Source organism: Neolamprologus brichardi, chromosome 4 (assembly GCF_056152115.1).
Source record: "Neolamprologus brichardi isolate AB-2024 chromosome 4, ASM5615211v1, whole genome shotgun sequence".
NCBI lineage: Eukaryota > Metazoa > Chordata > Actinopteri > Cichliformes > Cichlidae > Neolamprologus > Neolamprologus brichardi.
The window spans coordinates 17479514-17502990 of NC_142107.1; the positions used below are offsets into that span (position 1 = coordinate 17479514).

The window sequence follows — 23477 nt, forward strand, 5'->3', positions numbered from 1 at the left end:
AATGTGTCGTTCGAGCTTTCGATGTAGTGAGCATTTAGCACAGATAAGGACTAGGGTGGCATGTTTAATGTATAAAGTTAAACTTTTATTTTTATAGGCATACACTGTACACAGCATTAAACTCCATTTTGTTCATCTCTATTGAGAAAGATCTCATTTCAAAGTGGGCTTTTAATGTTTTATAAATGAAGAACAGACCAAACGGCAAGTGTGGAGATAAAAAAATAAAGAAAAACAAATGAAAAAGGATCATTTACATTCACATGTGGGGGGCCTTAATATTTGGTCAAACACTAACAAATTTGCTTTTTCCGTGGTCATAACCTTCATTGGTTACCTTTAACACAGCTTTGTTACGCAACACAGCTCTGTTGTTTCAGCACTTTTCTTCCTGGAATCATTTGGCACTTATTTATTTTGCAAAGGAAACATCTACTCTGTGACTTACTTTCCTGGCAAAATGCGAGAGTATCGGGCTGTTGTAAACACAAAGATAAATGCTTGACATATGCCTGCCAGTCTGAGTACCAATAATAGGATAATGTTTAAAAGGAAAAGCAGAATGAGATCTCTTCACCATCATCTACAGGTTACATTCAGTCAGTCGGTTTCTCGTCCGGTTGCCTATTTTTGCAGAACAGTGATATAAATGCACAATAACTTATTTTACCATAAAGATGGATGACGTTGCTAGCCGCAGAGAAAATTCGCAGGGGGAGCGCATCGAGTTGCGCAACCTGATCAAGTTTCTCTGTAAAACAGCGACAGCTTAACCTCATACTACAATACTGCATGACTGCACGTTAACAACAGTATCTGTCCAAAGCTAATGTTGCATCTAACATGTTTAATGGATGGTTTGTCACATGCATTTCGTTTACCATCGTTACATACACTGTAAAAAATTGCATTACATACTGAATTCTCGAAGAAAAGCCAGTCAATAAGTACAGTAACAAAACTGCTGAGAGTTACACACTGTGCTATGGGTTATTTCGGCTTTGTTTGCTTTGACGAGATGGAATAAAAAATTTGAGATGCTCTCAGTACAGTAAGTGATAGGGATTAATAGTATTTCCACTTTAAATAGTTTAAGCTTGGTTGATACAGTTTTACAGGTAGGCGGATGGGTCTGAGCAGATGAGGAGGAGAGCTAATGGCTGTCACTGAAGGAGGTGGTACAGTGTTTGTGGCGCATGAGCACCTGCAAACAGCGGGGAGGGGCGTTCTATTTTTGGAAGTGCAGCAGAGAGGGCAGAGACGGTGACTGCTGATAGAAATTTGTCAGCTAAATGTGATGCTGCAGACGGGGAAAGAAGCATTAGTAGGTGGCTGAGGAGTTAAGGACCAGTTCTGAAGGTAGGCAGCCGATGAAGCTAAGACAAGTCTACCTCCCTCTCTATTCCCACATATTTGAGGGCATCGGCTTGGCTGTATCTGTGGGAGGAAACACAGTATGAAGAGTGTGAGTTTGTATACATTATCTCTTAAAGCTGGAGATTACAAAGGGGCCTTCAACTCTACCTGTAATCAAAGAAGAGCTCCTCTCCTTGAAGGATAGCTCGTTTGGCAAATATTCCAATGCGGTGGTCTCCATTTACCATCACCACTGCAAGGGCAGGGAATATAACATCAGACAACATAACTCTTATAAAGCTGCTGAATTCATATAGTAAAGCAAAGTGACCCCCGCCCCCCCTTCACTGACCTTTAGCATAGCAGTTGGGATTAACTGAATGATTTGCAAAGCGGATTTTGTTCCCCTTTCGTGTGGCATCCACAACAAAGTCTAAAGAGAGAAACAGAGTATGTTATGGGTTTTTTAATACACTGCAGTGGTACGCCTGGCTTAGAATTTTACGTTGTGGGGAATACGTGCCGTTGTTCAAGTTGAAAAGGAAGCTAGACATGTATTTGTCGTAAATCCTTCCACGTCGGTCTGCTTCGTCCTGAGAGATCAGCTGCTTATGCACACATATAGGAAAAATAACATCGTAAGCACGCGGCATGGATGATGTATTTGAAAATAAAATCGACTAAACTGCACAGACTTGCCTCTCCGCAGTATTCAGAGATGAATTCATTCTTCTGAACAGGCTCTTTGATGAACGTGCCCCACCCAGCAACATCAGAGGGAGCCAAAAGCAGGTGCTAAAAACACCATATGATATTTGAGTCATTTAATACCACTAAATTTCACTCTTTAAAATTTTTAAACAACAACAACACATCTTCCAGTGTACCTTTTTCAGGCCTCTCTGGATGCTACAGTTCTTGCAGGAGACTACTTTACTGTCCCAGTGGTCTGCGGCACCGCATGTCATGCAGAGATCTGGGTCACATTCTCTTACAGCCAGGTAGCAGGGACATTGTTTAGTGTTGCACTGAGTCTTACACCTGCAGCCTGGGAAGCGGTTTTGGCCTAGACAACATTTAGACACAGAGCTGCTTTGAAAGTGGAATTGCTGACATGTTTTATAAAGAAAAATAAAGTTAGCAGCAAACCAGAAATATACTAGATTATGCGAAGAAATATCATTATGATTAAAAAAAACCCCAATAAAAAAACAAAAAACTGAATTTCGAAATACAGTTGCAGAAGAGGAGCTCAGAGGTTGAGTAATGCTGAAAGGTTCATTAATCAGAGACCTCTGCTGGCAGACATGCTGAAATACAATTTTGAGGCATGTAACATAACACCCTCAGGGCAGATGAATGGAAGGCTCAAGCAAGAATAACGGAAATGTCTTTCCAATAGCATATGCTTGGAAAAAAAACTGTGCATACTAAGGCTGCTCAAGGCAGCCTATCACTTCCCATTCCCACCACGAGTGGATTTTATACCTCTGTATCCTCAAGCGCCGTTTAGCTCGAGCTATTTGACTCATACTGACGCAGGAGACGATGTTATATATCAAGCGCAGAGCCTGTCACGTCCCTTTGATTTCACTCCAAGTTTTTAGAGCGCGCACATGTGGAACTAGGGCCTGCTTCCTGTTTGGCCCCGGCTCTTTGCTGCTACGGGAAAAGGCGAGGTAATCAGGAGATGGGAGGAGAAAAGGTGACTAAACCAGCACAGATGAACAAATCAAGCAGAAAAAACTCCTCTTCCGAGACCACAGAAAAAAAATGTTTGCTTAATCTTATCCTCTCTCTTTATTATCAACTCTCCAGAGGGCATCATACAGAAAAAGCATTTCTCCACCATGTGGCCATTTAAGAAAACACAGTTCTGGGGCATTGCTGCTGCAGCAAATAGCTCATTGTGAATGCAGCTCTCTGTGAAGCAGACACCCACCTATCCCTGCCAGAGGACAATTTCTCCTCTGACCGCTGCCAGACTACTGCAAAATCGTTTTACATTCTGCTGCCCTGCTCTATTGTGGCCTGGCAAACGGCTTCTCAGTGGAAAATGTGATTATAACAAACAATCTTCTTTGAGCATCGCATGGTCAAGCAGGCTATTGTGTTTTTGGTAGAATTAAGCCACAAATTGTGATGAAATGAATAAAAAAGTTAACACTTACACTCATGCTCACATTGGCAGAACTTCTCACAAAAATTTTGGGTCATTACACACGGGCAGGAGCTGTCACATGGGTGGTCGGGGTGGTCACATGGCTGATAGTTGTACACTTGATTGGATGAGTTATCTGGAACAACGGAGGACAAAGCCCTCAGACTGGAACAGTAAGCTGTGTTGTATGTCAGAAGGCATAATGAAGTAAAAACCATGTCTTTTTTTAGTTACACATACCTTTCTTAAGCTGAATCTTTGCCCACAACCTGTAATATCCATTAAATACATTAGAGAGCTTTATTCCTCTTCGCTAAAAGATCAAATTTCTGTCACACATATTCTGGAAGACGAAACAATAAGTCAGAGAAAAGATAATAACAGTTGAGTTCTTGCCTATGCTTCCTTTTCTTCTTTTGAGGGGAGATGCCTCCATCTTCCAAAGGAACACGATGGATCAGAACCTCTTTCACCGCAAACTCATAGACCTTTGGGAAATGACAATGACGTGGACGACATATCATCTTGCAAGTTCAGCGTGCAAGCAAACAAATATGAAGGCATTCTGCAATTATTTTGTGCAAAGTAACAAAGGCACCCAAGTTTCAAAACAAGCCGCTTATATAAAACTCGACTGCAGAGACCAGACATTCACATGCATCTGTGTGAAAACATGCTCAACCACTTCTGGTTGCTAAAACCCAGTTTTGGCCTCTTTCCTGGGATGTACACATACATAATGCAGCTGGTTTCAGCATTTCCCCTCAGAGAAGCAGTGGGTGGGTGGGGCAGTCAGAATATTAGCAGGGCCACGACAGCCCAATACAGACTTGTTTGGCCATGGAACAAGAGGGGATACAAGGGTTGGATATCAAGGGTGACGCTTTTTAAATAAACGCACAAGTGTAACAACTTTTGAAATCTAATTTTTTAAAGTAGCAAAATGTTCCCAACAGAGCACTCTCATGCACAGCCCAAGGGAAGCTGGGAATGTCTGAACAACTGCATCATGAGGGAAAATGAGAGACGTCACATCTGGTTGGCATTCCTCTTTATGGTGCCATATGCAATTCTCTCTGTAGTCAGTCCAATTATCCACACCATAAAACCACAAGCACCGGATGCACGTTATTATACTTGGACTGACGCAACAGAAATCAGCAGCGCAAGTATGGTTTGTACTTTATTTCAAAAACAACTATGAATCAGTTTTAGAGAGTTTTAGTTGAGTTCCTAGACTACAAAAAAAAAACAGATTTCATAGTTAGTATAGTTAGTAAACAACAGATGTGAGAGGTAATCAGGCACAACTGAGGCACAACTGAGATTCTCTTTTTCTTTTTTGTTTTGTAGTCTACAAAGAGGTTAAGAACTGTTTTACTTATACGTCCTTGCATTTTCTTATGAAAGCATCTGTACTGTCATTATAAAGCAAGCTACATTTTAATGTCTGTTTACTGGTGCATTGGTTCATATGACTGAAACTGTTTAACAAAAGCTATTTGTGAGTTATGATGGGGCTGTGCAAAATGTATAAAATGATGTCAGTTGAGTCAAGCTGCTCTAAAGGCAAGTTTGAAAAGGAAACCAAAGGCATAGAGTTAGCAAGAAATCTCTGTGCACTGCTCCTCACTTCTGCTTGAGGCTCCATGTCTCCAGGCTACATTTGCTGCTACAGGCAAAACATGTTATAAACTCTCAACTACATAGTTTGAAATCTAATTACACAGCGGTTAATGTAGCTATCCTATCTGGACACAGAACGAGGATAAAGCTGAAATAAAGCGCAATTATTAGCGGCGACTAATATTTAGTAGTTTTAACACCAACTTTCAAAACCAAAACAAGTGAACACCTGTATGTGCCTGTATGTTTTACCTCCTTGCAGTTCTTTGTGCCGATGAGGCGAGCAATAGAGCAGAAGTTGTTGAAGTATGTGCCGTGTAGCACCCTGAAAAGCGACTCCTCGGCTCCACTCCACTGGACGACACAGCACGCCTGCTGCTCCCCGTCATCATCTCCTGGACGCAGCTTGGTGGGAGTCTGGCACCGTGAATTCCCCTCTTTTTTTACGCACAGACACACACAAACATATTTTGGGGATTTAGCTGGAAAGCATTTTGTCACTTTTTTTTTTTTAAACTCAACATGTATCTGAACAAGCAAGCACTTTTTAAATGACTCGGTCTTGGCAAAGTTTGTGACAGCTTTTATCCGCAATCATGCGATAAAAGGTGCTCTGACCTTGCACAAACATAAAAGCTGCTGTTTCTAGAAGCCGTCTTTGTATATAAATGGACACAAAGGGGATTGTGAGTTTTGATTGGGGTTTTGGATATCCAACAATGATGCTCGTGCATCCACAATTCAAGACAGCGCATGTTGCCAGGCAACAGACTGCATGGAGCATTACTGTGGCCACATGCTCCGGCGCTGAGTGTCTTTATTAATCTGCTCAACAATCTGCTTTTTCCACATTATCCCAACACATGTGGGATCCTCTGCTGAGTCACTGCCTGAGTACCAGGAGTTTCCAAAACTAACACAGGCTTCTGGTAAGGAACTGATAGAAATCAGCAACAACCTGAGAGTGAATAAGAGAAAGAAAAACAGCCAGGGGTGTGTGCGCTTATTTCCTTCCTCTTGCTCTCTGCATGAAGAAATCAGTAAAAATGTGAAAGAATATAGTGCAGTAAAAGAAGTGAGGTGGAGAGGGAACAATGTGTTTATGTTGAGGCTGAAGCATGCAAAACTAATAGCTAGTTTATTTTTCTTGGCAAGAAAGAGCTGATACTACGAGGAGATTGAAGAGGGCAGGAAAGGAGAGAGGATGTGGCTTGAAAGCTGTCATCTCTAGCCAAATTTCACTTTCCTTAAGAGGGTTAGTCAGGGTGGACAGCCTTCTGGGGGGTGTATCGCAGAAAACAATTAAAATATATACACTATCTATACTGCATAAACTCATAATGAAGAAAGCCTTTTGCTACCAGAAAGAAGAACACATGAACTGATTTTTTAAAATTCATTCATTCATTCAAGTGACATTTTGAGAAGGTGCCCCACCTGAGGAGGAGGTGGTTTCATGGTCACTGTCACCCTCCTTGGGTTCTTCAGCAGAGCCAGATGGTCCAGGGCAGCTGGAACTGGTGGGTCGGGGCTGCCTCCGTCGCCTCCGAGACTTCTGTGACCGCAACATATTCTGATCCACAAACTCTTTAGCCCCTTTCTTCACAAGAGAAAAGACGTAGAACATTTCAAATATGATCAGGAGGAAAACACAGGGAGTTCTAATGCGCAGAGAATGCATCGGTTAAACAACTGTGGGCATACCTGTAACAGAAAGCAGTCTACACCGCATGGCTCAGTCTCCATGCGGATCTCCTTATTCTTCCTCTTGTAAACATTGGGTGTAGCATGAAAAGCTTCATGAACAGAAAGAAAAATGTTTTGACCCCTGTTTTTCATTATGTGGTTATTAGTAGCAGCTTCATGGAAAAAAAACCCCCAAAAGACTCAGAAATAATAAATATATTACCCTCAAAACTCAGAAGGAATACTATAATCTTAATATATAGATTTCAAACTTTGAAAGAATATATAAGAAGCTATTACGGTGGAGGAAACAGTCGTATTTGAAGCAGCGTCTGCAGAAGAGTGTGTGGAAGGAGTGTAACGACTGCTCTCTCTGCACAGACTTTGCAAAAGGTCCGTCTAGGTTGGGGGTGCAGAGAGGGGGTAGCTTCACTGGACTTGGCGGCTCCAAGAGGTCCTTGTACCTGTGGAGGACATATGAAAAGTTTCAGCGGGATATGTCACTTCTTTGTGGCGCGCTATTGACGCTCATTTAACTTAGTGAAACAGTGCCGGACAAAGATGAAGATTTTTTCTTTCTGAGCACAGCTCTTTCAGATGCTGATGTAACTACCCCTTTGAGTCGGAGAGCCTGACAGGGAGCGACTATTATTACTTTCCTCCCTGACAGCTTTCGTCTCCATGGTGAACACTAAGCAACAGACTGCCCGGCATTGTGCGTACAGATCCCCGGATAGACTACACTTTTCTTACTTTTCCTTCAGCTCCTCCGTGGTGCCTTTGTAGGGGAACATTGAGGCGATCGCTGTAAATATCTTATCATTGGGGATCTTCTTGCTGCTGGACATGTCCTTCACTGTGGGAGACATGTGATGTGAATCACCCAGGTTTGTCCAGACATCAGGTTTTGATACAAACTCACAAACAAAGGTTATGCAATATGTTCTGTTGCAATTGTAAAGTTCCTTCCATTCTCAAGGTCACAAAAATGATGTAATAAGAACACTGTACATCTCTTTTACCATTATCTTTGATTCAGGTTCCCATCTTCTACACATGTATTTGTGAATCAGTCTCTAAATGACAGTGTGCCCAGGTGTGCTTCAAATGAACTGTCACTAAGTGTGTATATAGCCTAGTTTTCCATAAAGCTCGGTGCACGAGGTCATTCAGTTCTGTAATTAGAGCTGGGCCATATCAGTGTAACGGATAAATGGGTCCACTCACACACAGTAGGGACACAGAGGCAGCTTTAAGGCAAACAATGTCAGCTCAAGAGCTGCTGTGGCAGGGCGACCTTGTGGCAGGTGTACAGTGCAATGACACGAACAGCACGAGCCTGTACTTGTCTTGTTCTCATCATCTGAAAACACAAATGCGCCAAGCTGAAGACTCACCCTCAGTAGTGCTTCTCCTCTTCCTCCTGACAAACGCCAAAGATCCAGCTTTGTTCTCTTCCGAGCCCTCCACTGAGCTCCTCCTCATCACCCTCTCTTCTTCTTTCTTCCCTGTCATGTCCCCAACAGTTCCCGCTGAGGCCTCCTCTTCTTCGTCCTCCTCGTGGTCAGAATACTGGCTCAGGGCCTCCACTAACTCTTTAAATATCTCATCACTGATGAACCCTCCCTCTGGAACACAATCGAGATGTCATACCGACAGTTATCACCAATTAAATGTGTGAATCTTGACTTTTTTATTAAGAAGGCAAAAAGTTTTGGTTTTAAAAACAGCAGGATCATTGAAAATCAAAATTCAGCTGTTCTATGCTATCCCTTTTATCCTATCCACTGAACTGTTTGATTAGTGAAGTACGAAAAGGATGCAAATCTTAAAATCGCCAAATTTCAACTTAACACCTACTGGAGATTTTTGGACCAACATATTAGACAGTACTCCCCACCCCAATCAAAAACAATCAGAGGAAAGAATTGAAGAATTTGAAGAATTACATCCAATTCCACCAGCAGAGTTTCAAAGATTTTCAAAGAAAATCACTGACAATATGCACTGAAGCTGTTCTAAGACACTTGATGCCGCATTTCCTTTAATTTGTCTCTTGTTTGCAGGGACATATAATATTCAACACAAACCTCTGTCACCATGAACACCGTCATAGTTGTCAATGAGTTCTTCCAGGAAAGCCTCGTCTTGCTCCAGCACTTCATCGCCCATGTAAGGGATGTTGTGGAGGAACGTTTCATCCTCCACCTAGAACATACAAACTTTGGTTAAAACAAGTCTCTAACTGCAGATGCTTCAGAGGGACCAAAACTGTAAAAGCAATAGACAATCACACTTGTTAGCAGAAATTTATTCACGGCCTGACTGAAAAAAATAAAATAAAAGTTCTGTTCTAAGAGTGTTCTGTGAGCATACCCCCGTTTTTTGGATATGTTTTTCAAAATGTAACTTCTGTGTTATAGCTCGATAACATATGTTCCTGAGTTTATTCAGCTGCCCTAAAAGTTCCATGAAAAGAGAATTTAATAAGAAAATAGCAGAACATTATCAGTTTCCATTTAACTCATAACTAGAATCAGATGAATTAGTAACACATTATATTCAGCGTGCTCTAAGGGTGATATGACACTGTAACTGTATCAGTGACAATTGTGTTTTATTTATACCATAAAGTTGTGCTGCAGAGGGGACCAGGAGTACATAAAGGGGATTCCAGCTACTGTTGACAGTGGTCTCATGGCAATGGCTTGAGTTTTGAATCCTGGGAAGCCAAACTCCACTGTACACACCTGTAAGATAACCAGAGGTGGCTTGAGAATCACCAGATCCTAGAACAATACGCTGCAGCACTCGGCCGCTTTATAACTACACACTTGCTGCTTAACTCTGAGCAGAGGGAATAAAACCAGTTAACACAATACAGCCGACCGTGACAGCGTGCGGGAGGAGAAAGATGTGGTTATATCATCAGGCTGTATGTATTATAAGCTCCCACAAGGCCGCAGACTGTTAGACTGTCATGCGATCCACTTCTACCACACTTCTCTTTCCCATCCAGTTGGGAATCGGTATAGAAGATTGGGAGGCGTGAGGAGATCTCAACATGATGTTCAAGAAGGGATTTCCTCACAACACATTCACATTATAAAAATATATTGAACTTCTAGCTTAGCCAGAGCATCTTGGACAGGAATAAGACGTACCGCAAGGTTCAGATAATAGTGCAAATCATGTGTCCTGCCATTGTCTTAATAGTCTCCATTGCTCTCTTTTTTGCATATTTTGGGGGGGGCTTTTAGCCTTTATTGTGATAGGACAGTGGAGAAAAGACAAGAAAGCTGACAGAAGGGAATGAGCGGTTTCAAACCCTGGACACTGCATTACAGCATAAGGGATGCCTGCTCTATTAAAGCTAGATCAGCGCCCCATAATTTCTCCATCTCTCTCTGACAGACCACCCACCCACCTTTTTCGTGGCCAGACCCCCATTAGAGGTTGACAGAGGGATGGACTGAATCCGGAGCTTGGACCATTCTGTGTTTAGGATATTTGTCTGTTGCTCAATCTTTTGCCTGTTAGACATGAAAAGGGTCTAGAAAAAAAAAAGAGAAAAAAGGACCAAGACATACACACTATTAACATAACATACGCATTGAGAACTGCATACAAAAGACACACCAGTGTCACACGTGCAAATTAAGCTTTGCTCTTTATTTGTTAGAGACTATTGCACAAAACCCTGATTGCACAAAAGAAAAGATGTCTTGTGCCAAATTTAGCTACGACCTTATCTTCATTCACAGACCCTGAAAAAAACCCCTGAACATCTGAATTTAACTTGTGTGACGTCAATGTGACTCACTTTGACCTCTTCTGCTTTTTTAAGGCGTTTGACCTGGCGAAGGCGCATATACTCAGACTTGACCCTCCGTCTCCACTCCAGCATGCTGCGAGAAGGGATAAAGGAGGAAGACTGAGGTCTTGGAAGTGATGGGGCAACAACGGTGCCAGGGGCTGCTGCGGCACTTTCCTCCATGACTGTTTAAAAATAAAAGGAAAGCATATGACAAACAGGCCCAACTTCAAAACATTCCACTTTCATATTCAGATAAGTTACTTTTGTAAACTTAGGCTTGTTTTTATGTTTTCTGCCACAGTAACTACTTTCACTAATTACATTAAATGTATTATAGGCAGTGGTTTTGATGTAACCACTATCGCCCTCTTTACTATCGCCCTCTGTTTCTCACAACCCCCTTACATTTCCCCATTCAGCCTCGCCGATGGTCTCTCTGAAAGAGTGCCCCCATCTGTTAGCAAAACAAAACAGACGTCTAATGCAAAAAAAAAAAAAAAAAAAAAAAAGCCTCCTCGAGTGCTTTACGGGCCTTTTTCTGGTACACTGCTTCTGCTCTTTTTGTAAAACTTGGGGAAAATTGACTGAATTATGCGCATACAGCGCGACAGTGTGCGCATCTATGAATACAGCACATGAATTTAATAGCACGGGGCATCCACATTGCACAGGAGTGGGCGTGCCACTTCAGAAAAGCAGAATAGAAAAGTGCGTAGTACAGTTTTTCTGTGTTTCATAATCGCCACGCTGAACATCAACTTCCCCGTCTGAACTCAAACGGAATTAAAAATAAATACGAAGGTAAAACTGAGCTCGGGGAAACTGCTGCACTTGGTTTTTGGGGGCTACGAGACGTGCACACGTTTCAGACACATGAAGCTATGAAGTCCGCGACGTCCTGTAAGTGCAGCCCCGTGCCAAGAGAGCTACACAGTACCCATTTAAATGTAGAACACTCTAAAGACGTGCGACCGAACAGCACAATGACGGCACGTTACACTAGCGCTCGGGCGTGCACGTCAAGATCTCTACATCCAGTGTCGCAGTTATTAAATACCTTTAAATCCACGTCTCGTGTCCTATTTGTTGCGACAACAGCCCGCAACGCGACCAAGTCCCTTTCTGTTTTCTCTCTCTCTCGTTTTTTTTTTTTTTTTAGTAGAGAGATCCGGAGCAATTCGAGGCTGTGTTTGCTATGGCTCTGACGCAGTTATCATCTCCGCGCAGCGAGGGGATCTCTGAGAAATCTCTATCCGTGGGCATGGTGCTGGAGGTTGTTGTTGTTGTACCTTACAAATAACTGCGCACTTGGCTTGGTTGATCCAACTCGAGCAGGAGGGTGACGTCTATATTATGATCACAGCCTTTCCAAGCAGAGGAGGATTTATTACTATTCTGCGTCCTGGGAATAAAAAGTAGCGTGCAGCAGCCGCAGCACAGCCATTTACACGCATACACAGGAACTGATGCAACTGTCCGGAGTGCTAGATCGCCATCTAAATGCGTGTGGGTTTTGATAGTAGAGCAAGTGCAATCACATAATCTTAAATACAGCTGTACTCTATAGGAGCAAAAGAATAAAATGGCCTAAATACACATTATGAATACACGTAGTTTTATAGGAGTATCGGGTATTTAATTATATATATATACAAAAAAAAAAATAAATCAACGCAAAATAAACTTCTCACAGAACCTGAAAACGGATGCATTAATTCAGCCTGCCCACAGAGCTGAAGTAACTGTCTAGCCTACGAATTAAAAATAATAAATACTTGGACACTGGAACACAGTTTCCGGACATTCCAATGTACTGGGGTCAAATGGAAAACAATTCAGCTGCTGTTCAGCTCTTCTCCTCCAGGGAGAGCCCGACACACAAAGATAGAGGGTTGGATGAAGGTATTCACGCCACTGATGCTGTCACTTAACCCACGTAAAACCCACTATACAGCAAGCTGCTGCAAGCAAGCTGAAAACACAATCGAATGATGTTTTCGATGGACTTTGATTAGACGAGCAGCGATATGAGAAAGCATAATGACTTGAATTTACAGAGAAGTATATTAACCTCAGTATGAAGCAGATTGGTTTAAATCGTTGCATATGTGTAAGTAGCCAAACGTCACACCCCTTTCCAAGGGAAATGTTTAATTTAACACATCACACATAAACCGGACGTAGGGTTCACGTGGTAACAGTTGATCTCATGCGATTTTCTGGCTTGATTTGATTTAATGTACACAAGCTAACTGCTAACACCTAACACTATAAGTAATTACGATAAATTAGCAATAGTCACATTACTATGGAGGCAGTGATTCTGATTTGTGTATACATTTAAAATCAGAGATAATCAGTTTATCTGCTACAATCACTTTAAATAGATCCAAATATTTACGTTCAATCAAATATAAAACAATTAGTGTGTGTACTTAATGCCAAATAAGAAGCTGAAAGTGCAGGCAATCGAGTAGTGATTTGCTATAAATAAAAGTCCTTGAAAGTACTGCTTTGATAAATATGGTCGATGTTGCGTGTGCTCTCCACGGGAGGAATTTTAACATATCCCTTCAGGATATAATACAAAGAAAAAAGTAAAATACAAAGGATATATTTAAAAATATTTACTCTCAGGGTATTTTATTTATAGCTCCCATTTATTTCATTTTATAGTTTATTACTTGTAAGATATTACAAAAAAATCCCCAAAAGCTGACACAGTAATTATTCACCTGCAAGACACAAGATGGTGCTGTTTAGCTGTTTTTTTTATTGGAAGGACGCCACATGAACTCATAAGTACACATCAAAGTAGGATTAAGAGAAATTAAACTTTATATTGCCTTAACAGACCCGTTGTGTTTCTGTCTGATTGCTGTTGTCGTTGATCCCCTCTGTTCCCTGGCTGTGCTGTTTGTGGCACGCATGCCTGCCTATGATTTATGCATTCAGTGAGCAAAAAGTATCTCAGATACAGTTTGTTTGCCGTATCCACAGTGATATTTGAAGTAGCCACTGCCATGTTGATACTAAACTGTCAAACAAGCAAACACACAGAGGAAGATGAGCTTAGGACACTGTTATCAGCAGGAAGTTTTTAATTCTGTATCACGTAAACTGCGCGTGTTGATCTTGGCATCTCTATTTGGGATACATTTCTTCAGATATGCTGCAGGCTTTATGATCTGTGACAAAGCCTTGGAGATGAAAAGATTTACAAAGTAGCTAATAAAACAGAGACTTCGAAAGCCATTTGAAATAGTGAATGACTGTAGAAGCATTCATTTTCGTAGAACACGTGTCAAAGTAAATGTTTACTTACTTACATTTCAAATATGCTTCGTGCTCCACTTCGCTCACACTCCAAGTTCAATATTTAAGCTTCTATATGCTGGATTTTTTAAAAGTTCAGTCCATTACATGTAAAACAGTGGCCTCTTTTAACTGAAATGAAATGTGGAAGCAATTTTGGCCTCTGCTACTTGGATTTCTTCCAAGCCTAGCAGCTGAAAAAGAGTACTCATCCCTCAGTGACGCGCATCAATTTCATACTGGATATTCCAGCCACCTCTCTTTACCACAGAGGTTTATTGAGATAGATAGATATTCTTTACCCACGGTTAGTCAGTTGCTCCACAGCAATGAAATATGAATCCATAACCTAAAAAAATGTAGATTAACTGTAGATTCATTAAAGCTTTGTCTGATATTTCTGAACAATAAGCTAAAAAAGTATCTCTTCTTTGGGATTTGCAACCCTGTGTGTTTCTCCTAAAAATAATTTACTTAAAACATTTACTTCTCTAAATCTTTATTTATGCAAGGCATGAAAAGCGACTTGTCTTGTCAGCAGCATGTATCCTGTCAGTCTAACATAGCTTGCATTTGATCAGAAACTCCTGCAGCTAGAAACCACGTTTGCAATAAAATTCTGCTTGCAATGATAAATAAAGAGGCAGAAAGTGGGGAAGAGAAAAACAGGACAAAGTGTGGCCCCTGAAAACAGAGGGTGGGACAAACTAAGGAAATAGATGAAGAGAGAGAGATTGATAGTGCTGCACCAATGGGCCGCAATAGTCCTAACTTTATCAGAGGCTCTTTGCCCCATTTGGTGAGTCCGCCCCTACTAGGAAATGAGGGCTTCCTGTTGCTTTACACAGCCTTCCTGCAAAAGGTTGAGATATGTAATTCTTACCCATCAGGGAAGAGGAGAAGAACATTAGGCAAAATGACACTCACCAGATTCTTAGTTATGTATTTCAGAGTTTTTATGCCTTTTTTCATCTGGGGTAAGTAAAGGCTTTATGCTATCCTAATTTTTATTATTCTGACTTAATCTTTTAACTTTTCCATGAACTCACCTCTCAATAAGAATTCAAAGAAAACTTTTAGTAATTAGTAGATTTTAGTAAGGAGTTTAGTTAATGCCATGACTGATTTTACACCGAAACAGTTTGGATTAAGGGTGACAGAGTAATTGTGATCAGCCTGAGACAACTGATTTGTCTTGGATCAGTTTTTTTTTTTTACTTTAGGAGGATATTTTTATGAATCTTGTTGCATTTTTTTTAAATGCAGTTGTCACGAGTCTTTAATAAATAAAATATTTAAGTCAATTACTTATTTATTTTGCGCAACAGGACCGTGATCACATGGGATGAGCTTTTGAGTTGAACACATTAAGATTTCTTTAGAAAAGGGCTAGACAAAGGGAGGATGCACTCATTTGTTCATTCACCACGGCATGTTATTTCCTTTACTGCCCCAGTCAGGCCTGCAAACTACATATAGAAGATTATTCGCACGTATAAAATATTGTGGTGTTTTAAATCAACAGTTATATTCCAATGTTCAGGTCTTTATTTTATTCCTCTTATTACAGCAAGCACAGCAGTGGTATGTCAAAGTGAAGAAAAGGTAACTGTGCATCCGACAGTAACAGTAGGTAAGTGCATTTACAGAAATAAGCAACAAACCAAGGAAGAAACAAAATTCATGCATGACCGCTGACTAACTGATACCCTTTCTTTGCAGAGTTTAACTCAACAGACAGGATGATGACTTTTAGTAAGTGCATACATTTTCTCTATCACTTTATTATAGACTGACGGCTATACATGTATGTCTATATGTCCTAGATTTTGTATTTTTACAGTTCCAAATAAGGTTTATGTAATTGTGTCCACTGAGGAATTGCTTTGGATTACATTTCTAAACTTATTTGCCTGGTCTGGAACTGACAAACCAGAAAAGCAGAACTCAGGGATTCTTTTTTCTGCCAAGATTTGTGCTTGTGTATTACAATGAGAATCCAAGACAAACTCCTGGGGAGGTCTCTACCAGTAAGGGGTCAACGTCAGTGGACATGAGGCCCGTAATGGTTTGGGGTTGGAGGTTAACTGAAACCTCATCACGAGCAGCCCCCACCTGGCTCGACTTCCTAAATTTGTTCGTCATTCACCCCACGCAACGTCTGTGATCAACGCATGAACTCTGAGTTGTGAAACAACTAGAACATTGGAGCAGCGCCCCTTTCACTGTTCCTCATCCTGTGCCTTCCTTTTTTTTCCTTTTTTTCCTGCATCCCCCGACTGTCCCCCTCCTCCCCCTGCCAGCGCTCTCAACTCTGAGCCCCCCACCCGCTGGAAAAAAAAAAAAAGAAAAAAAAAAAGAGAACACATTTCCTGATGTCATTACTAAATCAAAAGGTTGCTTGGCAAACAGATGTTGTGAGAGGCCGAACATATGGATTTAGTGTCATAAATTAACAAGCTGGTTGTGAGAAACCCTAAACCATAGATTTCATTTTTAATTCAATCAGTGAAAGCACCTCTTTTGCACACAATTTTTTTTTAAGTGGTGAGCAGGGACAGTGAGAAACTATCTTCCAGATGTATCGCACACATGAGCAAGATTTCCCGTACTTGTAGCGTTAATTACAGAATGTTTTCCTACTAGCATGCACGCGTAACGATAGTTGGCCCTTTAAACAGCTGGTCAACTCTGACAAACAACTCTTTCCAGGTTTGGTCAAATTAACCTAAATATGAAATCATGGCTGTCTGCAGAGCACACCCTGCAGAGTCATGATTACATCCACCCCGAAACGCTAAGTCCTAAATGTTTACTTATGTTTCCTATTTGGCAGAGACAGCCCAAAAGGCAAATAAATCACATGCTGTGAGCCGGCCAGGCCTTCGACTGTGAGAAACTGAGACTAAAAAGCAGAACAAGAGTTAAAGAGTAAAGGGTTTTCAGATGTGAGTCCAGCCCCAGCTTGGGTGTGCTCCCTTTTATTTGGGAGAATGGAGAGGACAATCTTTGTTGCCTCCACCCCTTTAAAAGCGGAAGAAAATTTTAAAGAAATGTGTGTTAGAGAGGGGGAGAGCCGCTGCCAAGGCGCAGGGCCATCAGACAGATCTTCGAAGAACATCTGGTAACCGCGGGTAACATTGTTTGGACATCTGGTAACCGAAGATTGCACTGCTTCTCTTCCATCCTGTCGGGTTTCCTGTTATGCCTCGCTGTGCGAAGTCTAAGAAGTTTTGGTTTTTTCTACATGGTTATACGCTGGGGAAAACACACCTTTATTCATTTTTTCTGACATGAAGGGAGCACTTGGTTTCATAGGGTTATTCCTCTCCTTTCTCTTCGGTGAGTGTGCGGTCTCCCTTTTATATATGAAAGTGCCTGCCTCTGTGCTAGAGATGTGGAAAGAATTCATTATCTAAAGTAGACTAAAAATTCCCATGGTACTCCGATTTGCTTGGACAGATGCGTTTTTTAATGAACTGAATTAGGAAGGGCTTACATGGCAGATTTGGAGAGACTTGCTGCTTCATGTACATGTTTTTAAGCTAAAAAGTGTTTTTTCTTCTCTTTCAGATGCCACTGGACAGTTTGGTAGGTGGCATAACCTTATAAACATACATAATCGTATATCTTCATATATAATTTGATAAAGGGAGTCTTGCAGAAGTTGTTTTATGTACAACTCATTTTTAAAGCCACTTTTCCCCCCTTCTTTGTTGTTGTTGATTCTTCTCTTCTGCTCTGCAGTTTGTGAAGTTGAGTCAGACGGAATGGGCTGCCTCTCCGACATGTTTGCTGTTTACTGTGTGCAAAGTTTTAAGCTTGCAATGGAATCACTGAACAAAACCGACTGGTGCGTTTGGAGTAAGGTAAACAGGTAAGTAGGGTGCATTTCTATTTAAAATGAATGCTTTTTTGTTTAAATGCCAATTTCTAATTTACTTTTCGCGTTCTCCTTCTATTCAGTTGGTACAGCAACCTAAGCATGTGTACAGAAGAAATATGTGACTTATACTTCATCCCATGGCCCAACCGTGTGGTGGAACAGACCTTTTTGGACATTCATTCCATTTTTTTCAAGGATTGTCCCACAGATGAGCTAAGTGACCCACCACCTGCCATCATGTTTGCTTTGGTCATCACACCCATCTGCCTGATCCCTGTCATGGTTAGCCTGGTGGTACTTAAGACCAAAAATGGGGATGGCAACTCCTGATAACCTAGAATCTCTGCTCAGCTATGTTCTCTCTTTTCCCCTAACCTTGTTTACAGACTGCTCATACACTTTCATCTCACCAGAGACTGAATCTTCTGCACTTCACAACTTAAATTAGCCACATAGACATAGTTGGCACTATCTCAGAGATAATGTTCTGTGGCATCACAGCTGTTTCTCTTAGGTGACATACTTCTTAACACAGACAAACACTGTCAAAAACTACGTTCTGTACTATACTGTATCTCATTTACTGTGACAAAAATGTTTTGTTTTAAACCACTTGACACTAGAGTTGGCTGTTGCTTGAAGCATTGGTCACCTCTTGTTTGCTCACAGTATTTCATTTATACTGGAGAACCCAATATTCGTGATTAGCCTGACGAAAGCTCCGGAGCTTGTAAAAGTAGAAACAAAATTTGTATTGACACTCTGTTTTATGCAAGAGACTTGGGCTGATGAAAGACAAGGTAAAGTTTATTACTGAGCTGCTTTTGCATTCATAGGAAATGTTTTGTTAGTTTTTTTTTGCTGTTAAACTTTGAGCCTAAAAATATAAAATATATTTATGAAGACAGCATTTAGAAACTAAATGATTTTTAATTCTGAAAAGGAGAAAGATGTTCATATCTGATCTTTGACAAAGGTCCTAAACACTCAATAGTGTGTATGTGTAGGGAGGAGAAGAAGTTAACCATATGCATGGATCTAGTTATTCAAGTCACAGCACACAAATTGCTCAAAGGGTCGAGGTCTGTTTTTATTAACTGTAAGTAATCGTCATACTCATGTGATGAGAAGCTGGTTAAAAGAAAACCGTATCTCCATCCAGACAAAAGACATTTTAAGTTGTCTGCACAGAATTGTGACAAACACTGAACAATGACAAAAAGATAAAAGTCTTATCTTTTGCCCTGAATGACAATAAAGCCACTATAAGTGCTTTCAGATTTAGAATAAAAATGTGTATTTATATACTCTGATGTATTTCTGCTATTGTCAGGACTTCATGGACTTACTGTGAAAGTACATCCTGCCTGCTCTCATGCCATTAACTGTATGGATTTTTATTTTTTATATTTTAAACCATTAAATCTACAGTTGTATGCTTACTATGACTTGTAAATACAGTACCATTCTTGTGAAATTACCCTTTCACCTTTGCAGCTATTTGATTAAACACCCTTTTCCCTTGTGTGTAAGGCAGATGGTCTTGCTTTTTGCTCTAGTCAGTGTTTCGCTGTCTCTTTAGTGATCAGTATATTGCAGTGCAGTTGCTGTGCTCTTCAAGTGCTGAGGTAGTGAAGGAAGCAGTGACAACAGTCATGTATCACGCCCTCATCTGGCACACAAAACACTACAGGGTGGGCCTGTATTTGTGTGTGTGCGTCTATGTGTGTGTGTTTGGCAGGACTGGGTGGGAAAATGTGTTTAGTGACCTTCTTCCTCTCTAGATGTCGGGTCATTCTCACCCTCCCCACCCCCTTCTGATCTCATCCAACTTTGCGTTATTTCTTATAGTTAGAGCCAGGAAATACATTTGCTGGTGCCATTGCGCAAGATGAGACTCTGCAATCAACATCAGTCATGTTTTATCAATCACAAAATATTAACATACATTCTATACACAAAGGGCCAATAGTTGTACATGAGCTTTAAAATGTTTCAGGAAAGAAATTTTGCCCTCTGCTGGTTCTATTAAAAACTGACAAACAGACATAAACAAGTCAATTTTGAACACCGACACAACTATCAAAACAAAACACAAGAAAAAACAAAGCAAGGAAAAAAAAAAAAACACTGATTTTTTTCATGAAAATACTTAAGCACATAAGTCCTGTACACAGTGGAGCCTGTTAATAATCTTTCTTTATACTTCTGTTTTTAACATTAAAAATAAAAAGGAACGGAACAAGTTTGGAAATTGTTTTTGTAAGAATATTGCATTTTCGGGACCACCCACTGTGTCGTCTCTACTATCACAGCAATGCAAGGCCTGACAGTATTTGGCTCTGTTAACCCATTGTTGGCTTTTTAATCCTTTGTTTCTGGAACAGCATGTTTTGGCAAATGGGCACAATTAAGTGCGTGAAACTACATACAAGTGCACTAAAGGCACCACCTGCCCAATGAGCAATATCATTGGGCAATGAAGCTGCTATTTAGTGGCTTAAACAGTAATAAAAATACCAAAAACAAGCCAAACCATATAAATAAATAGATATATGATAGATATATTATATGCAAGGTAATGTGAAGGGGACCAAATGGGAAAAAACAGCCATTTCTCAGAGCTCTGAGTATATTTCTTTTACACAGACAGAGGTTTAACATGCTCACCAGTGACACATCTAAAAATGAACAACGCAGCTACTTAGAAAACCCCTCCTTAAATAGGTGCAGGTCATACCACCACCGATAAAATTTAGAAGATTTCCCCCGACACAGTCCAGCTACAAAAACATATACAGTGAAACACTGTAGTTATTTTAACACAGCTCACATATATCTGACTACAAACACTCCACAGCTAAATAATATACAAACTAACTAAATCAAACCAAACTGAAGATTCAGCCCAATCCCACCCTCAGCTCTCATCTGATGGTTTAACCCACTAGCAGTGGATAATTGGAGAACTCCTTTCAGGTGAGCATCATTAGGCTGTAATTGTGTGTGCACTCCATGAATCAGGCCTTCAGGAAGCTGACCTCAAAAAAGAGAGTGAGTGGTTAAAGGACTTCAAAACAAAAGCATAACAAAATCAAAACTTCCTGTAAGACATTGTGGGTGTCTCACTTTAGTAAGGGAGATGCTTCCCATCACATCAATAAAACAAAGAAAAATAGTGACATACTTCTGAATGTTTCTATTTTTAGAGGCATGTACATATTAAATATGTATCAACAACACATGTTATCTGGGATTGGTTTGTAGTAGCACCATGAACTATCATTTCAACAGGAATCATTTCAAGCATAAAGCATTTAAAGTGTATGAGGCCAATAGTTTCTTCTCCAACCTCTTAGATATACCACAGTACTATTAGATAATATGCTGAGTATAAATCGGCTGATCCAAATGCATTTTCATAGGGACCCTGTTTTGAGTTGAAAAATTTAAGTAAAAAAAATGCAATGATTTGATTGCAATATTTTAAGAAACATATTAGCTCATTTTGACTTTTCAAAAAGTGTTTACACTTAAAAAGGAACACTTGACCTAAATTTCTTAGCTAATAGGCTCATCTCTAACTTTCCTTTTGTTTCTAAAATTATTTAAAGAGTAGTTGTGAAACAGTTAACTAATCTGCAGAGGAACGGTTAATTTGAAGAGTTTCAGACAGCATTAGTAAGGTTATGAATACTCTTCTTATGATAATGGAGTCATCTCTATGCTTGTCGTGCTAGACCTCAGTGCAGTTTGATACAATCGATCACAATAGTTTACTGCAGAAATCGTAGTTGTAGTGGGTTGAATCGAATAGACTCTAATTTGTTAATGTGCATGAGGAGTCTTGTTCACACACTAAGGTTAATTGCGGAGTTCCACAAGGTTCTGTGCAGGGACCAATTCTATTTATATTATATACTTTCCTCGGCAGTACTATTAGAAGACACGGCATACATATTCATTGCTATGCAGAAGATACCCAGCTTTATCCATCCATGAAGCCAGAGGAAACACACAACAACTAGTTAAACTACAGGAATGTTTCAAAGACAAAAGACCTGGGTGACACTAATCTCTGCTTCTAAATTCAAATAAAACTTGACCTTAGAAATCATAGAAACATGGTGTCTAACCAGATACCTGCTCTGTATGGCGTTACCTTGGCTCTAGGATATGTTCTTAAATATGCAAATTAAACAAATATGTAGAAGGACTGCCTTCTTGCATTTTGTGCAAAATGTCTAAAAATAGAAATGTCCTATCCCTGAGTGATTCTGAAAACCTAGTTTAGGCATTTATTACTTCTAGGCTGGATTGTTGCAATTCATTATTATCAGGGAGTTCTAAAAGCTCGTTGAAAAGCCTTTAGTTGATACAGAATGCAGCATATAACTGCCTTGAGACAACTGCTGTTGTGATTTGGCACTATATACAGTGCCAAGTCACCAAATTTTTATATAGTGCCAAATCACCAAATATGTAATTTGGCACTATATAAAATTACCTGAATTGCACTGAAATCCCTAAATGGGATGGGACCATATGTTAATCTAAAACCTGTATATATCTTTCAGCACTGAAGGTGTCTTTCCAGATGTGTAAGCTACTAATTCCACCCCTATACATTCAGAAATTACTATACATATCTACCCATCTTTACTTCTGAGAAATTCTTCCTCTCTAAAAATGCTCTTTTTATACCCAATCATGTTAGTCACATGTTTCCAATTCACCTAATTAGCTGCAAGATGTTCCTCCAGCTGATTCTTTTTAGTACCATTTACTTTCCCAGAACTTTTTGCCATTGTTCCAACTTTTTCTAAACATGTTCCTGTACATAAATGAAAAATTAGCTAATATTTTTTTTAATGAAATTGCAAAATCTCCCAGTTTAAACCAAGTTTTCTGTGTTCCATTGTGAATGAACTCTTGTTTTAAGATATTTTCAAATAATTACATTCTGATTGCATTTAGATTTTACAGAGCATAAAATGTAAACAGCCTTTTTATCAAACCTAACCTTGTTTTGGAATTAGTTTCTATTTAAACTCATTTTATAAACTAATTATCATAGAAAAGCCATGAACACACCAACACGTATTTCTGAAATAAACCTTTTAGAGCAAAAAAAGATACACTGCCCCCCTCTCTCTCAGCAGGAGGGACCAGTGAGCCTCAGCTGTGCACCTGGTTGCAGGTGTTGAGTTTTGGCTCTTTGTTAGGTGCTTCTGGATCATCTCACTATGGGAACCCATGATTGCAATACCCCAGTGATCTGGCAGTGTGGTTGGAATGAGGGCATGTTAGGGCATCTATCAACTGCTGCAGGCTTTCATATGTGCCCTTGATAGTGTGACTGGGGATTCATGTATGACTGATGAAAGGGAGAATCTTAAGTCAGCCTATATCAGGTTCTTGATGAATTAGTGACATTTAATTTGATTTATAGATGTCCTGATGCCTAATAAACTTTTTCTGCATGACACATGTTTTTTTCCCTACTTGCTATATTATTGCCACACATACACACTGGAGTTTGTCCAGATTTGATGAAAATTAAAGATCGCACCCACTGATGCGAGTCATTCAGTGTGACATGAGTAATTACTTTGTTGTGTGAGAGCCAG

The 23477-nt window shown here is 40.2% G+C and overlaps 2 protein-coding genes across 3 annotated transcripts; one reads left to right on the plus strand and one right to left on the minus strand.

Moving 5' to 3' along the window:
* Nucleotides 1–63: 63 nt before the first annotated feature.
* On the minus strand, nucleotides 64–12135 carry ezh1 (enhancer of zeste 1 polycomb repressive complex 2 subunit). 2 transcript variants are annotated; one of them, XM_006798220.2, is made up of 20 exons: nucleotides 11936–12135; nucleotides 10653–10828; nucleotides 10257–10382; nucleotides 9457–9579; nucleotides 8920–9037; nucleotides 8227–8457; nucleotides 7583–7685; nucleotides 7130–7293; nucleotides 6848–6939; nucleotides 6581–6743; nucleotides 5396–5580; nucleotides 3914–4005; nucleotides 3758–3786; nucleotides 3528–3653; nucleotides 2244–2422; nucleotides 2056–2151; nucleotides 1880–1961; nucleotides 1709–1789; nucleotides 1525–1609; nucleotides 64–1437 (listed from the first exon to the last, which is right to left on the minus strand). In XM_006798220.2, the coding sequence occupies exons 2-20, from the start codon at nucleotides 10824–10826 to the stop codon at nucleotides 1377–1379; spliced, it is 2310 nt and encodes a 769-aa protein (XP_006798283.1). In that variant the 5' UTR covers nucleotides 10827–10828; nucleotides 11936–12135; the 3' UTR covers nucleotides 64–1376. The 2 variants fall into 2 exon arrangements, with proteins under 2 accessions (XP_006798283.1, XP_087696076.1); XM_087839950.1 differs by lacking the exon at nucleotides 11936–12135 and adding an exon at nucleotides 11704–11929.
* A 2547-nt stretch (nucleotides 12136–14682) lies between these two features.
* On the plus strand, nucleotides 14683–19383 carry ramp2 (receptor (G protein-coupled) activity modifying protein 2). The gene is made up of 6 exons (XM_006798221.3): nucleotides 14683–14938; nucleotides 15532–15594; nucleotides 15684–15716; nucleotides 17535–17552; nucleotides 17709–17838; nucleotides 17928–19383. Exons 1-6 carry the CDS (start codon nucleotides 14713–14715, stop codon nucleotides 18175–18177), a joined length of 720 nt encoding a protein of 239 aa, XP_006798284.3. The 5' UTR covers nucleotides 14683–14712; the 3' UTR covers nucleotides 18178–19383.
* Nucleotides 19384–23477: the final 4094 nt, after the last annotated feature.